The sequence below is a fragment of the Macrotis lagotis genome, chromosome 5 (genome assembly GCF_037893015.1).
Source record: "Macrotis lagotis isolate mMagLag1 chromosome 5, bilby.v1.9.chrom.fasta, whole genome shotgun sequence".
Classification (NCBI taxonomy): Eukaryota; Metazoa; Chordata; class Mammalia; order Peramelemorphia; family Peramelidae; genus Macrotis; species Macrotis lagotis.
The window spans coordinates 142,234,321-142,252,035 of NC_133662.1; the positions used below are offsets into that span (position 1 = coordinate 142,234,321).

Here is a 17,715-nt window from a genome sequence, read left to right on the forward strand (position 1 = left end):
AAATGATATATTTTGCTTTTTCCCACCTTAAGTATAAACATATCTTTATCCAGTGGATCACCTCTTATAACCAAAAATATAAAAGGGAGAAAAATAGCTCTGCAAAATGAATCTATTAGACAACATATTCAATACAATATTTCACAACCATAATCTCTCACCTCTGCAAAGAAGGTGAATTTTTTTCCCAAGACTTTTTTTGGGGACTTTGCTTAGTGATTAGAAATAGTATTTGGTTTCTTTGGGTGTATTTTTCTCTCCATTTGCAATATTGTTGTTGCTATATAGATAGTTCTGCTGGTTCTGTTTGTTACACTGTTTCAATTTATATAAATTTTTCCATTTTTTCTCTAAATTTCCATATTATCTTTCGTTCAGCAGAATAATATTTCATTACATTCACAAACTGTATTTTGTTTGATCAATTCCCTAATCAGTAAGTCATCTTTTTTTTTTTTTTGGTTTTCTGCTATTAAGAAAAGTTCTATTATTTATGGGTCTTTATTTGATTTTGTTGGCATATATATCTAGCAATGGAATCTCTGAAGGGTATGAAAATTTTAATAACTTTTTTTTTAGGTTTTTGTAATGCATGGGGTTAAGTGGCTTGCTTAAGGCCACACTGGTAATTATTAAGTGTCTGAGGTCGGATTTGAACTCAGATACTCCTGACTCTCTTAATAACTTTTTAAAAGTATAATTCCAGATTGTTTTCTAAAATGGTTGGACCAATTCATAATTCCACTAATAGTGTATTAGTTTGACTATCTTTCCACTGTGCTTCCATTCCTGACTACATTCATCTTTACCAACTGTAGGGATGTAAGGTGAAAACATTTGATTTGATTTTCATTTTTCTTTTTATTAGTGATTTGGAGCAATCTTCCATATGGTTGCTAATAGTCTGCAATTCTTTCATTCTTCCCCAAATGACTAATAAGTTCCTTGAAGCAGCTATTTCAGCCTCCCTCTTAAATTCCCAATGTTACCTTTTTTCCTCATTAAAAACCTCCATCCATTTTCAGTAAGGAAATGAAGGCAGTGCAATGTAAATGTCCTCATTTCTCCCGTTCCACACCAGCATCTCTACACAGATAAATCTCTTCTATCTTGCTTAGCTCCCATCATAGAGGGGAATTGAATCTTTTTCTAGTTAAGGTTAAACTCTTTTAGTGTAGTCAATTCCACATCTTCAGGAGCTTTGACTCATTGATGGTTTTCTCTTCAAACTCTCCCTGTCTACTAGCTTCTTTTCTACTTTTTAGAAACATGTTCAGGTATCCCTTATTAAAAAAACAATAACGATAGAATAATCAACTCTTCCTTGAACCTTTTAGAAATCATCCTCTCTCCCCCTTTAACTACCAGAAGGTCTATACTCACTGCCTTTTGTTCTTTCTGGTCTCTTACTTTTCAACTCTTTGTAACCTAGTCTCTGTTCTCCTAGATGTTATCAATGATCATTTAGGCACTAAATCTATTGTTCTCTTAATTCTCATTTCTTCTTGTCCTTCCTCCAACTAGGAATATTGCTACTCTTCCTCTGAGATATTTATCCTCTCTCCTCTTGGCTTCAGTCATACTACTTCCCCTCCTGTGTGATTCCCTCCTTAATTTCTGCTGGTACATCATCTAAGTATGGCTCTTCTCTCTCTGCTTTTTTTCCTTTAGTGATTTAGCTTTTTTCCCCCTGAGGTCAATTACCTCCAGGTAGGAGTCTTTCAAATTTATATAACTGATCCTCCACTGTATAGAATTCCACTACTATCACCAAAAGCTTTCTAGAAATATCCACCTAGAGTTCCTATTGGCTCAAGTTCAAAATGCTTCCAACTAACCTATCTTCTTCCCTAAATCAATCTAACTTTCTTAATCCTGTTGATGTCACCATCATCTTCCTAGTCACCCAGATTCAAAAACTATTATTCTTGAATCTTCTCTCAATCATATTCCCCACCCTCCATCTTCTCAGATGCCACATCCTGTTGACTATATCCACTCAAACTTTCTCATCCATGACCTTTCCCTCTCATACCATCACAATTGTAGTATGGATCTTATCACTCCTTAATTGAACTGTTGTTTATACTTCAACAGATCCATGATTCCACCCATGTGATAACTCCCAAAATCAAAGCAGATCACTGCCCATCTCCACCTTTTCCTTCTCTGTTATTCCTATTCTTATTTTTCCATGGATGCTTCATAGAGCATTTGGTTAGCATGCTAGATGTCTTCCTCTAGATGCTTTTACATTTTATAGATAACAGGAAAGGACCTGGATGGTCTGTCTGTTGCTGAGGTGATTCAATCCTGTCTGTAACCCTATTTGGGTTTTCTTTGGCAAAGATACTGGAATGTTTTGCCATTTCTTCAATTACTTTTACAGATGAGGAACTGAGACAAACAAGATTAAGTGACTTGCCCAAAGTAACACAGTTAATAAATATCTAAGGCCACATTTGAACTAAGGTCCTTCTGACTGTAGGGACTGGTGCATTATCTACTATGTCTCCTAGTTGCCCCTTGTTATACCTCCTCCTCTTTTGTCAGAGGATTAAAGATTTAGAATTAAAATATTTCTGAGTTATTTCTCATAATTATGACTTGGATGTCTATCAGAAAGACAAATAAGTGGCATAGCAACTATAGTACTGGACTTGGAGTCTGGAAGACCTGAGTTTGAATCCTGATTCAGGCTCACTAAGTGTGTGACACTGGGTACTTTACTGAATTTTTTTCAACCTCAGTTTTCTCATCTATAAAATAGAAGTTATAGTAGCACCAATCTCACAGAGATGTTGTGAATATCAGATGAAATAACATATGCAAAGCAGAGATAATATTTGTAGAATGCTATAAAAATGCTATTTTGTTATCATCATTAAGGAAACTAAAGCCTACCCAGGATAAGTGACCAAGGTCACACAAGTGGTATTGGAGATGGGATTTGACTCTAGAGTCAGTGCACAGTCTATCATGCTATGATGATTTTGAATGACCAGCCCATCTCCTCTTCTAAACAGATAGCTCCTTAATCATATCGCATATGCCACTTCTTGAGTAAAGGTGATAACTGGAAATGTGGCAGCTTGCTTTCACCCAGTAGGCAGCTATTCATTGCTTTGTGGGTTTACTATCACTCTGATGCCTCAGGCAATTGTAAGATTTATAACCATGATGCATTGTTGGAGAAATGTTTGTGCTGAAAAGTTGGGTCTTTGTACTAGGAAGAATTTGGAATTATTAAAAATTGTTATTATTAGTTCAACTTCTCAACAGTCTCCTAATCTTCCAAAATCCACACAATTATCAAAATAATCTTTCTGGGACAGATCTATTATTCCTTGACTCAAAAAACTTCAGTGATTTCTTATTGCATATAGAAGAAAAATATCAACTTTTTTTTGCCTATCAGAGAGTGCCAGGCTTGCTGTCAGTAAGATCCAGGTTCAAATCCTGCCTCAGACACTGACTCTTTGTATGACTCTGGACAAGCCCCTTGACTCATTTTTTTGATGCTCAGTGACCTCATCTGCAAAATGAAAGGAATGGATTCAGTAACCTCTAAGTTGTCTTCCAGCCCTAAATATAAAATAGCACATAAGACTATTGTGAAGATAATTATAATTTATGCCCTAATATAAAATTCAATTATTAATGATTTCTGGGATCAAAAATCCTTAAGGTTTCAAATAATGGAATCTCTTATCTTTTATGACAGTGTTTTTCCACAAAATGAAACTAAAGAAAAATTTCAACACTTATTATTTCAAATATAAAGTTTAATCAATTAAATTGATCACTTACTATGCACAACTGAGTACCTCTGGGAAAGTTGGTATTAGACTCATTCCAACAGAGATGCCATTCACAACCAATACTAGAATTAAGAGCCAAAGTTGACTGCCAAAAAGAATTAAAGAAAAAAATTAGTATTTTAAAGAAAACAAAAACTTAGTAAATTGTGCTAATGGGATCAGGGTCACAAGTTAGTTAGCTTCTCACAGAGAACTGCTATAGTCCGTTCTAAGAGTAGCCCATTTTATCTTACTTACCAATCATATTACCTGCCTTTCCTCTTGTCCTTAGGTCAGTTCTAATGTCTTTTGATATATAATCAGATAACTGTACTGTTGTATGAGCATACCTTTCAGTCTTGCCTCTCCTGTGGTATTTCATTATCTAAATTTTATACTAACAAATGTATTTCGAAATAGATGTTTTGGCAAAGTTCAGACTGGTGGCTGTGCTAAGCTAGGTCTTTAGTGACTCAAGCCCCCTCAAAAAGTTTCCAACCAAGCTCATTATAAACTATTATATTTCCATTATCAGCATTTTAAAAAAGATTGCTTTTAAAGGACAAATGAGAGCAAAAACTGTTAGAGCTGGGTGAGATTTTCATCATACTCAATTCTTTCATTTATTCTTAGTAACTTAGGTCATTTAAGAAGTTCAGATCCTTGTGCTTTGAATAATATGGACAAGCTGGTCAACATTTCATATAGTCCTAGCTTCAAAGGAAATACATTTGATAAAAAACAAGTACAACTAAAAAAAGGTATCTCAGATTAATTACAGTACTTAAAGACTTCTTAATGGTACTTATTCAATAATGCTGAGAAAAGAAAAGAGAAATTTTACCTGTTGATATGCAAGATTGGAACAGGTCCTAAAAGCATATAGCAAACTCCTGTTATTATGCTTCCAGACACCAGGAACCATTTCCTTAGGTACTAATAAAGAAAAAACAAGAGTCAGATGAAATCCATAGTAGTAAAAACATTTTACTAACAGAATAGCAGACGTTGAAGGAAAGGAAATACTGTTTATAAGACGCAAGTGAAAAAAGAAACAACTCTTTCATTTTAAGAAAATAAGTAGGGAGCTGCTAGATGGCATAGTGGATAAAGCACTGGTCTTGGAGTCAGGAGTACCTGGGTTCAAATCCGGTCTCAGCACTTAATAATTACCTAGCTGTGCGGCCTTGGGCAAGCCACTTAACCCCATTTGCCTTGCAAAAAAAGAAAAAGAAAAAGAAAAGAAAAGAAGTGAAGGATAAACTGAATGAAGGTGGGGACAGATTAGTCCCCCATCAATGACAATCAGTAGAAGAAGAAGAAGAAGAAGAAGAAGAAGAAGAAGATTTATATGGCACTTACTATATGCTTTACAACTTTTTCATTCTCATCTCATTATTTTCCCTCAAAGAAAATGGTGAGCATGGAGGAAGATGAAGAAAAGGTACTTTTTTTTTTTATTATAAAGACTTCCTAATCCTAGAAATGCCTTTTCAGTTATGGTTTCCAGGCAAGTAAAAAAGGTTCAGAATTGAAGGAGAATGGCATTTATATGCCAATGTCTTCACTAAAATCTCACTTTTTAAAAATGCTACTTGTAAAAAAAAGGATTTCTCTCCTATAAAATTGTTTTTTTTAAATCCATGAATTGCAAATTTTGCCTCATGTACATAGCTGAAATAGGGCTAAAGATTACAAGGTAAAATGAACAAGAGATTCAAAATCCTTCCTTTTTAATCAAGTTTTAGGCATCACTTTAAGCAATAATGAACAACTATCCAGAAATTTTGAGTAAATTAAGAATAATGCTCATTCAAGTTGGGGGTGGAAGAGGAATACAAGCAAGTAAGACTACCAAGAAATCCAAGATTTGGCCACTAGCATCTTCCCCTTTAACTAACTAACTTAGTCCAAGATAAAGAATAGAAGTGACATTCAATGATTTTACATACTACCAATAGGTAAAATTTTCTTGATCAATCCTTTCCCTTACAAGCAAAATCAAAATTTTGTGTGCTTGGGGTAGCTAGGTGGTGCAGTAGAAAGAACACTGGCCCTGAAGTCAAGAGGATCTGAGTTCACATAATTTTTTTTTAAGTTTTTTGCAAGGCAAATGGGGTTAAGTGGCTTGCCCAAGGCCGCACAGCTAGGTAATTATTAAGTGTCTGAGACCGGATTTGAACCCAGGTACTCCTGACTCCAGGGCCAGTGCTTTATCCACTACCACCTAGCAGCCCCCCAAGTTCACATAATAATTGCCTAGCTGTGTAGCCTTGGGCAAATCACTTAACCCCACTGCCTTAAATAAAAAAAAATTGTGTGTTCCCAAAATTAAATTCTATGTTTTGGTCTATTTTTCAAAATCCAGAAATGAAAGAATGAAAAAGAATAGAAAGAAGGAAGGGAGACAGGAAGGGAGAAAGAGAAAAAGAGAAAGAAGGAAAAAGAAAAAAATTAAAGAAAGGAAGGAAGAAATCTTAGCCAGGGATATGGTACTGATGTTTTACAGAAAATGTGAAAAATACAAAAGTAAATCCTTAAGCAAGAAAGAAAGAATACTTACTGGAACTTTATCACTTAGCAGTCCAAAGAGGGGTGAAGAAATAGAATATGATAAGGCCAGCCCCAGAAATACGAGTCCCACGTATCCTGCTGACAAATTAAACTGCAAGAGAAATTTTACACTGAAGTTATAATTAAGTCATTGATCTGTGCCACAGGTTCTTTTTTTTTTTTTTTTAACAAGGCAGTGGGGTTAGGTGACTTGCTAAGGCCACACAGCTAGGTAAGTATTAAATATCTGAGTCCACATTTGAACTCAGGCCTTCTTGACTTCAGGGTCCATGGATCTAACCACTGAGCCACCTAGCTGCCCTTTATGCCATGGTTCTTAACCCTTCAGGAGTCTGTAGGTGGATTTTAGGAGGTCTATGAATGTGTATTGGAAAACAGTTACATCTTTATTTTCAGTAACCTCTAAATGAAACTTCCCTTAAATTAAGAATTAAAAAAAACAAAGCGCGTTTCTGAAAATGAGTCCATTTTGGCTTCACAAGATTTGTCAAAGGGATCCAAGACCTGCCCCCCCCCAAAAAAAAGGATAAACATTTCTCATTCAAACAATTTTCTCCATTTTTCATGTTCCTATTCTTTAGTAAGAATCAATTAATAAAATTAAGACCCTTATCATACCCTCTAATTCAACTTATATAAGCTATTATTTTTTCATTTAAGTAATTCTATTTTTACCTCTTGGGAGCAGTACAATGTAGGAGAGGCAACTTGGAACAAAAAAACCACAACAAAACAAAACGCTGAACTAGGAGTCTTAAGCTCTGGGTTTCTCATTAGCCAGGAAATGACAGATCTCCCTGGGCTTCAGTTTACTCATCTCTAAAGAGAGATAACTGAATTCAATTAGATGTCTATGTGGAATCCCTTTGAAAGTTGTAAAGTGCAATCAAATGTAAAGTGTTGTTTAATAGTTGAGTTTTAAATGTTTTCTTAGAGCTGTTGTTATAGGTTTCACCTTCTCTTCCTCTCACCAAGAGAAACTATCTTGTCACTAAACAAATATATTAGGAAACACTATTTAAAACAATTCAGCTACTTATCTCTAGGAACTTAATCTCTAAGAACTCAGACCTATAGAAAAAATCATGATAACAGGAAACAAAAGTCTGAATATAGTGTTTAATCATCTAAATATCAACAAAATATTAACAATTAAATTATTTAGCCTCTAAACTAAGCCAGTTGTTAATACTAATTATTTCTAATTATTTTAATGGTTCTAATGATTTCATGAATGTGGGTATTCTCTTCTATCAATCAGTGCAGACCACAACCCATCCAAGCCTTCTCATTCTGTATAATCTTTTTCTATGTTCTCTCTCTCATAGATAGTCCATGAACAATTTATGCAACATGTACCAATGAAGTACTTGGACTATATCTTAATATTATCATCTGAAGGCCATCTGAAAAAGATTAGGGATTATACTGCTTCCCTAGGCAGTTTTCTAGTCACCAAATCCTTCTTGTATTTTATATCTTTCCAGGAAGTGTTAACTTTGTAAAACACTTTTAAGGTCTGCAAAAAGCCCATTAAGCACAAAATTTCATTTGAGCCTCTCATTTTACAAATGGGGACATGGAGGCCAAGAGAAGTTGATGACTTGTCATTGGTCCTGTAACTGGTAAGTGACAGGGAGGGATTCACCCCCAGGACTTTTTTTACTTCAGGTGTAGCATCATATACCTGAGGAAGTTGGGAACTTTAAGAGCTCAAGGAAAAAACTCCTTCCTGCTCTTACATTTTCATGGCCATTTAGATACCTTTCCTAAAAGCAGAGTAGCAGGTAGTTTATGGTGATATGCAAAATCAAAATTTATTTTAATATTACTTACTTTATCTAATACAAAAAGAGACAATGTAGGATCTAAGAAGCCAAAGCCTCCACTTAATGACATGATAATCAGTGATATAAGTCCAACCTTGGGTAGGGTAATGAGTTTCCAGAATGAATGTTCACTAGGAGCAGAATCTATAAAGAAAGGAGATATTAGGAATAACTCCTGGTAAATTTAACTTGTAAAAATGTTATTAATAACTCTTATTTTTATGATCATCTTTATTTTTCAATATATTTCTCTCTCTACATCTAGAAATCCTATCTTATTAACTGGATGCCTACGGATTCCTAAGAGACTTGTTAGTCTTCAAGTTCAATTTCTTCATTTGAAGACACAGGTTCAAGAACTAAAATGACTGGCCAAAAGTCACATAGTCATTCACGAACATAGCTGACATACTTTCCACAAACAGGAAAAGACTGTAAAATTGCACTTATCTGAAAGTATCTCCCACCAGCCTTTGAAGAGTACATAATATTCCCAACCATTTATAAGAATTACTCTTGGGTGGCTAGGTGGTGCAGTAGATAAAGCACCACCCTGGAGTCAGGAGTACCTGGGTTCAAATCCTGTCTCAGACACTTAATAATTACCTAGCTGTGTGGCCTTGGGCAAGCCACTTAACCCCATTTGCCTTGAAAAAAAAAAGAATTACTCTCTTGGGTTGATAAGTAGTGATTAATGAGTTATGTCAACCCAGAGAAAGAGTGTCACACCTTGGGACCTATTCTCAGAGGGTTGGATGTTGCTGTTGTTTGTCATTCATGAATAAAGGCACACTTGGAGATGATCCAAAGCTGGGTCTTTGTATTCTACCTGTATGAGAACACATTTAAAGTACTCTTCTGGTTAACACATTGTAGGAAGGGCATTGGAAAACAGAAGAAGGTCTAGAGAAGGGTGACCAGGAAGGTAAGAGGAGCAGAGATCATATTGTATAATAATTGGTTGAAGTAGTAGCTTGGTATCTGGGAGAGTCTCCTAATCATGAAGTCTGCTAAGGCATGTTAGTTTTGAAAGCTGAAACACACCAGTAAAACAGAGCAGAATTGGAGGTTAGTAGGTTTAGGAAAGGATGGGATGCAACCATGTGGCTAAAATAAAAATGGTCCCTGTATTTTCTTTTTCTTTTTTTTTGTTTTTTGCAAAGCAGTGTGGTTAAATGACTTACCCAAAGTGACACAACTAGGTAATTATTAAGTGTCTGAAGCCAGATTTGAATTCAGGTCTTCCTGACTCCAGGATTGGTGCTCTATCAACTGTGCTACCTAGCTATCCCAGTACCTACATTTTTGGAGAAGTAAAAGGCAGACTTCATATGTATGCATGCATGTATATATATATACATATATATATATATATACACACACATATATATACATATATATGTATATATGTATAAATAATTGAGTTTTTTGAGTTAGTTTATTTTTAAATTCAAATGTAAATTCTAGACCATCAATATTTAGAAGAAAATTTAACTAAAAATTAAAATTCATTTGAGTATCTGCTATGTAATGAAATATACAAATGCACCCATATGCACAAGCATATATCCTGGATTAAAGACATAAAACCTTTTTTCCTTAGGAATCTTTTTTTTTTTTTTTAGTTTTTTGCAAGGCAAACGGGGTTAAGTGGCTTGCCCAAGGCCACACAGCTAGGTAATTATTTTAGTGACTGAGACCGGATTTGAACCCAGGTACTCCTGACTCCAGGGCCGGTGCTTTATCCACTGCGCCACCTAGCCGCCCCCTTTCCTTAGGAATCTTAAAAAAAAAAATCTAAGAATGTTTAAAGAAAGAAGTTGGAGGATTGATTTTTAGGGACTAGTTAAGCTATGTAAAATTTCAACTCCTTTCTATCTTCTTCAATCTCTGCTTCTCCACTGGTTAATTTACTTTCTTCTTCTTCTTCAAAAAAAGACAGGGGTGGCTAGGTGACGCAGTGGATAAAGCACCGGCCCTGGAGTCAGGAGTACCTGGGTTCAAATCCGGTCTCAGACACTTAATAATTACCTAGCTGTGTGGCCTTGGGCAAGCCACTTAACCCCATTTCCCTTGCAAAAACCTTAAAAAAAAAAAGACAGAAATATCCTCTATCTTAGAAATTTCTTTCTTTCCACAGGTAAAACTGCCCTGAAATGATATCAAATGATATCTAGGAGATCCTTGCACTTTCTCACTACTCTATTTAGCCCACTGAAATAGTTGTCCTCCCACTCAATTGAAAATGCCTTCTCCAAGTACAGTAACCTTTTCGGATCTATTTCATTCCTTTTTTTGCTACCTTAGAGATGTCATCTACTGTCATGGCAGGTCAATTCAGCAGGTTATAGAGAAGCAGAGGTACTGTGAAGAAAGCAATGGACATGAAGTCAGAAAGCATGGATTCAAATCCTGCCTTGGATTTTACCTAAAATCTGAATGACCCTGGGCAAAACACTTCACCTCTCTGAAATTCATTATCCTCATATGTATTATGGGAATACTACCATGTCACAGAGATATTGTGAGATAATATATGTAAAACATATTGTAATCCTTAATCATTCACACATGTAAGATTCTGGACCAGAACTCTGATCTTCTTGACTTTGAATCTGGATCATCATGTAATGTGGCTTCTTTACCTTATTATTAATTCTATTATTATATGTTTATTATATTGTTTTAGTAATTGATTGATAATAATAATTGCCCAAGTTCAAGTTAAATTTCAACTTTTTTTTCATTAAGTTTTCCCATATTTCTATTATCACCCAGATGGTAGAAATTTTCATTTAGTAGTCCCATTATCATATTTATCATTTCAAAACCAAAATTAATCAATACTATATAGTGAGGCAAAGAATATTAGGTTGAGATTTAGGAAACTTTGGTTCTGGGTCATTCACTAGCTTCTAACTTGAAGGCAAATTAGGTAAAGTGACTTGCCCATCACATGCATCTGAGACTGGATTTGAACTCAGGTTCCTCTTGTCTCCAAGGTTATGCTCTATCTATTGGGTCATCTCCCTACTCCTAGATTTTGTCTTCTTATTGAGAAATAAGGAATTAGGATTGAGGATCCCTAACTCATATAATGGAATGTGCCACTAAAGAATCAAGTTTTATTGATATGTCCCCTGCATCTTTTCCACCCTTCATGGATTCCAGGGATGATGCTATCTTCTTCCCCTTCCTCTGCTCTGTTCTAATTCTTGACTATCAACATTTCACAAGGTGATGAAATGTTTGGGAAAATAAAATCTTCTTCACAAAAGGTCTAATTGTTAATGATTATATAAATAAAGAGGCCCAATTCCAATAGCATTTGCATATCAGAAACTAAACTACTAGAGATAATCTGCTCAGGTACTTCACCGTCAGCAGGCTGATGCATTCCTCCCCTGTGATTTGCCCTCTCAGCAACTGACTTCTAAGATCCGTCCAATTTAAGATTTTATGAACCTGTTATCTGTCAACATTCTCATGTTTCCCAAATCTTTATTCCTAGCTACAATTACCCTACTTCAAGCTGATTTTAGGTAATAGGAATCCATTCCAGTATCTGCCAAGAAAACCCCAAGTGAGCTCAAGACAAGTCAGTCATAAATGAAATGACTGAGCAAGGAATGACTGTCTCCCCATAGCTTTTCTTTCCACATCCAATTCACAGTGACAGATTAACAATCTTCAAAAAAAAATCTCCTTCATGTCATCTTTCTGCTCAAATACCTTCACTATCTCCCCACTACTGCCTAAAGGAAAAAGTCAAACTTCCTATCCTCTCCTTTATTCTATTCACCACACACTTTGTTTTCCTGACTTTATTCATGCCTTTCATCGTTTGTCCTATACTTTCGTCCCCATTTCCATCAAAATGTTACATCATTTAAACTTTCCCTATCACTCCAACAAGTGATTGCTTGTCATTGGGCACTAGTATTGCAAATCTCGATTAATAAAAAATTATAAGCATATGTTCCAAATATGTATATCTTTGATTTTTAAAAATATATATACTACTGCACTAATAAGTGTATAAATTTTAAAACTTACCAAAAAAAGGATGAGATAAAGACAAACAATATTTGGTGCTAGAGTCACAAAGAAGTCCTGGAGTTCATTATTAGAAAGTAATATGCTCAGATGTGCCCTTTGGGAAATCCACTTTGGCAGCTGTGTGGCTGATGAGTTGACTATTGCAATAATCCAGGGGAAAGGTGATAAGGATGTGAATTACAGTAGAAGTTATATTAGTAGAGAGAAGATTTCAAGATGTAAGAAATACTGTAGTAATAAAGAACAAAATTTGACAAATAATTGGATATATGGGGTGAATGAGTGAGGAGTCAAGAATGATATTGAAGGTTGATATTTGGGTGCCTGGATGAAGGATGGTGCCCTTTACAGTGATGAGGATATATGGAAATGAGATGGCTGGGAGGGAAGGACAATGCAATGAGATGTTCTGAAGATCTAAACCCATTCCAGTCTGCATATCTTGTGGGACTCACCCTAATCCTGAAAACAAAAGAGAGGGGTGGGGGTAGGGGGAGGAAACAGAATAGGTGAAATTCTTGTCCAACAGGAATTGACATGGAGTAGAAGGCTTATGCCAAATTTAGCTATAAAGGGACCTGGGGGCAGGTATAGATTCTGCTTGCATGGCTGCTGCAGGTATCTGAGCACAGTTATGTTATACATACTCTGTGGGGCTGAAGCTCAAGAACAGGAAAGTATTAAGTGATACTGGGTAAAAGGGGTAGTGGAATTATATTGAATGAAGTCTATGTTTTGCTATCTTTCCCACTTTTTGGTTGGTTGCTCCCACACATCTTAAGATCATGCTACAGACCCCCAAAGAGTCAATTGATCATCTCACATTTAAAAGTTATTTCCCTATAATTATTTGCAGGTTGAAATGTTGTAAGTTATAAGTAAGAAAAAAACAACAGTATAGGTTGTTTCCTAAGATTATAGATATAGCATTTTAACAGGGACCATTAAATTAACAAAATCCTTATATATCTTAACAAAAACAAGAGAGAAAAAATAATATTCTCCTGGATTCTATCAGAAAGGCATTTAATTCGTTGAAAATAACCTTACATTTTTAGGCACATGGAGCAGGATAAAATCATAGCTCCTATCCTTATGACCTTAGAAAAATTACTAAATTTCCCTGAGCCTAATTCCCCATCTGAAAAATGGAGATGATCCAAATATAACTTTATAAAGTATCATTTACCTTATAAAGTTGAGAGGAAAGGCTAACAGAAAGGAGTTATTTTTGTAGCATTTTTAGTATATATTTCCAATGAATAAGCATAGAAGAATCTGTGTAAAATACAGTAGAGGGCAGCTAGGTGGTGCAGTGGTTAGAGCACCAGCCCTGGAGTCAGTAGGACTGAGTTCAACTCCAACCTCAGATACTTAATAATTGCCTAGTTGTGTGACTTTGAGCAAATCACTTAACTCCATTGCCTTAAATAAATAAAATTTTTTTAAAAAAGACAGCAGAGACACATGAATAGAAAAGGAAAAGGAGCTGGGTCAGTCATGTGGAAAGTGTGAAGTCTAACATATGAAAAGCCCACATGTTTTTCTGGTACATATGTCATGTCCAGACTTTCTGAGGAAGGTCTCCAGAACACTGGAAGGATGCCCATCCTATAACTCTGGGCTATAGGAGGTAGGAGACAGGTTGCTGAGTGAGTTCCTTTAGTGTTAGGGATTCTTTTCTGTTGTAGTTTGTTTGGGCTTTCACCCAGACTGGAAAGAAATGGATGGTTTTAATCTGGGAATATTAACCTCAATGAGAGTACAAATCCATTAATATGTCATTAATTACCCAAGCAACAAATCAATTAAAAAACTTTTATTAAATTCATACTACATAATCATCTCTACCCTCAAGAAACTAACAAAGTCCTAAGTTATCTAAGTACACTGCAGGAAGAAACCAAGATAGAGCCCTAGATCCTCATGACATTTCAAACTTCTCCAAAATAGGAATTATGCCCTAGAGATAAAGCAATATCAGCTGCCTCTGCAGTCTAGTATACCAAAAACCCAAACAAAGTACTAAAGAAAGCATTATCTTCTTACAAGCAAAAAATATTGAAAAGCTACATAGAAACAACTTAGGGGATTACAGGATTTCCAGAACAGAAGTCAAAAAACCTGAACACTATACCAAAAGAAATAATACAAGAACACTGCAAAAAACTTTTTAAATACTGCAATCAAACAGCCAGTCAAATGAATACACAGATTACTTCCGGATAAAAACAAAAAATTATGCTTCAAACTCTGACACATAGTGATTAAAAGTGATCATGAGAAAAACTTTTGAATATAAAGAAAAAAAACAATTCAAATACACAAAACTATTCTATATCAACCAGAACCACAGGAAGAAATAGAAAAATGTATTTTAGTAAAAAGGAGCTCAAGATACAGCCCAAATTTACTTGCAAACTGAACTTTTTAATAAAATAAGTGAATGTTCAATAATTCCTAGAAAGAATATCAGACCTAAAGAAATTGTTTTCTTCCCAGACAACAGAAGTTCAAGAATGATAAACAAATATAGAAACCAAAAACAACAATATAACAAGAAGACCATTAAGAGATTTCTTTCTAAATGTACAAGAGGAGACAACAATAGGGAAAAGAACAGAAATAAAATAGAATTGATTGTGTAAAAAGAGTTCTGAGATCATGAGGTTAAGTATCAATACCTACAAGTTTATAATTTTAGTTTTAAATTTATTTATTTATTTTTGTTTGCAGGATTGAGTTACAGAATAGGAATGCACATAAAGGGACGAAGTGGGGAGGAATAAGTTAGAGGGTAATACATGATATAGCTTAATCAAATTAAAGGCTAAAAATGAAAGTGAAGTATCCTCTAGTCTCTCAGGAAGAAGACAGTCTTCCACAGGCTGAAGGAAAAGGCAAAGGAAGAGATTGAAAGGGAATATAAGAGAGGAGAAATGTTATTTTAGAGGTAGCAAGGGAGTACCACTAATGGTGCTGGGGAAAATTAATGTTCTATAAACAATCTGTAGGGATGGTGTTTAGAGAAACTATTCATCCTGTCATAGGGGAATTAGAACTCCTGAGGATACATGACACCTAGAGTACATGAAGGACATAGTCCCAAAGGAAGAGATTTCAAGGTAAATGGGAAAAAACAAAATTACCAAAGATATGGTAAAGATCAATAATGACCTACACAATGAACCATGAATAATATTCTTTCTATCACCTGTTGGAAAGTGGTCATAATAACACTGAAAAATAGCAGAAGAAAGAAGGTGTGGGGGGGCATGAAGAGAGATAAGATCCACCAGACAATAGTTGACATATACCTTGGTGGCTTTAATTTCATGAGGAACAGAGAGACTAAAAGGTTCTAAATAAGTAAAAGGGTCATGAATCAAAGACAGAAAGAGAAGATGAGGGAAAGCATTGTGGGAAAGAAATATTTAAGAGAAAAATGCTGAAAATGCTGAAAATTTTTAAAAATCACAAACAAAACAAGTTGAAGGGGAAGGAGTATTAGATATTCTACTTGACCATTTGATTGAGGGGGGGGGAAGGGGGAAATCAAATAACTAGATAAAAGTAAGAAAGGAAAAGACTCTCAAAACCAATAATGGAAGAATAACATGAACTTATAATTTCCTCATTGAGGAGTTCCAAAAACCAAAGAAAACATAGGCCTAGTCCTTATCCCATCACATAAGAAATGACTCCTTTAAAAGGAAACAATATTATTAGATGTTTATTTTTAATAAAGGGTTAAAAATAAAATAAATTCAGCAGTTTCCTTCTACTCAGCACGAAGAAGGGAAAGGAATTTAATTGGTATTTGTAAGTTTTAGATGAAAAAACTCCTGAAATGCAAGTTAGCATTGAAAGATAAAGTACAATGTGAAGAAATGGGAATCTGGGAGCTGTAAAGAAGGTAAAGAAAGGAAAGGAAAGTAGCATAAAGTGGCAAATGGGGAAGGTATGGTAACTATAGATTGAATCATTTCTAAGCAGACAATGAAGATAAGCTTTGATTTTTTTTTTAATGTTTGCTTATAATTAGTCAGACACCTACAACATGCGGTTTTCAGAGGTATGTCCTGTTTTATGGTGATATTTTCTTGATCTTGTAGATTGTCATTTGTTATTTCATTGCTAAAACATAACTATTTATTATTTTTTTAAAATGGAACATCCCAGCTTTGTCGCTTATTATCTTGTCATCTTAAGCAAATCATTTAAACCTCTAGGGGTCTCAGTTTTTTCATCTATAAAGGGGCTTATACTAGATGTAAAGAATTACAATAAATAAAGATTTTTTAACTTTTTTTTTGTGTCATGGACTCCTTTGTCAGTCTGGTAAAACCTATGAACCCCTTCTCAGAATAATGTTGTTGGGTTTTTTTGCAAGGCAATGGGTTTAGTTATTTGCACAAGATCACACAGCTATGCAATTTTTAAGTGTCTGAGACTGTTTTTGAAATTAGGTCCTCCTGACTCCAGGGCCTGTGCTCTATCCACTGTACCACCTAGCTGCCCCCTAGCATAATGAATAAAACAAAATATATAGGATCACCAAAGAAAAAACTTATGTTAGAACATAATTATCAAAATATTAAAAATCAAGTTCATGTCTTAAAGTTATTAAACTAAAAGAAAATCAAGTTCATAGATCCCATGGTAAGAACTCTTGAACTAGATGATCCCTTTTGGCTATAAAGTTATAATCCTAAAATAAAAGTTGCATCTTCCAAAGAGGAAAAGTGAGGAATTTATGATTCATATTATAAATATAGCTTAACATAAAGCACACCATCACCATTTTGTGGAGAGGATATATATTCACAAGTCTTTTCTATCTGGTCAAACACCAAACATGAGTAAGAAATGTGCTCTTACCATAATTCGGTAAAATATACATATTGAGTGGCACCATCAGAAGAACTAAGCAACCAAGAAAAATAAAGGGTACTTCATATCCAAAGGTTTCATACAAAAAACCACCTAGTGGAGGTCCCAAAACTAGGCCCAGCCCAGAAAAGATTTCAAGACTTCCCTAAAAGTAGGAAAACAAAGAAAAATCAAGTCAATGTGTTTCATTAGTAACATTAAAACTGGTAAATTCTTAAAAATCACCCAGAAGTAAATTACTGAAAAGTCATTTTCTACTCAGCAAAGTCAAGATAGTTCTCTTGGAATTTAAGCTAGAGGCAATTATTTTGCTGATGGGGGTGGGAGGAGGGAAACCTTTGGTAATAATAGGTAAGATATAGAGCAGTACCAAGCAAATTCCCCATCAGTGATAAGGTGCTTCTTCAAAATGATAAGAAGTAATTGCAAGAAATGAGCAGCAATACCAAATCTAGAAGTTACATTGGTATGTGACAAAACTGTCCGTACAGTTGTTTTATATCCATGCATTTCACAATCTTTAAGAATTCCATGGAGTAGGGAGGCTGAAAAAGGTTATT

The 17,715-nt window shown here is 35.0% G+C and overlaps 1 protein-coding gene across 1 annotated transcript in view; it reads right to left on the minus strand.

The window, feature by feature from the left end:
- Positions 1 to 17,715, minus strand: part of SLC18B1 (solute carrier family 18 member B1) — a 49,674-nt gene that overhangs the window by 14,380 nt on the left and 17,579 nt on the right. Inside the window, exons 7-11 of the mRNA XM_074187614.1 lie at positions 17,144 to 17,300; positions 8,211 to 8,347; positions 6,364 to 6,465; positions 4,645 to 4,736; positions 3,811 to 3,906 (exon numbers count right to left, since the gene is read on the minus strand). Coding sequence (XP_074043715.1) covers positions 3,811 to 3,906; positions 4,645 to 4,736; positions 6,364 to 6,465; positions 8,211 to 8,347; positions 17,144 to 17,300 — 584 coding nt within the window. The remainder of the gene's footprint in view (positions 1 to 3,810; positions 3,907 to 4,644; positions 4,737 to 6,363; positions 6,466 to 8,210; positions 8,348 to 17,143; positions 17,301 to 17,715) is intronic.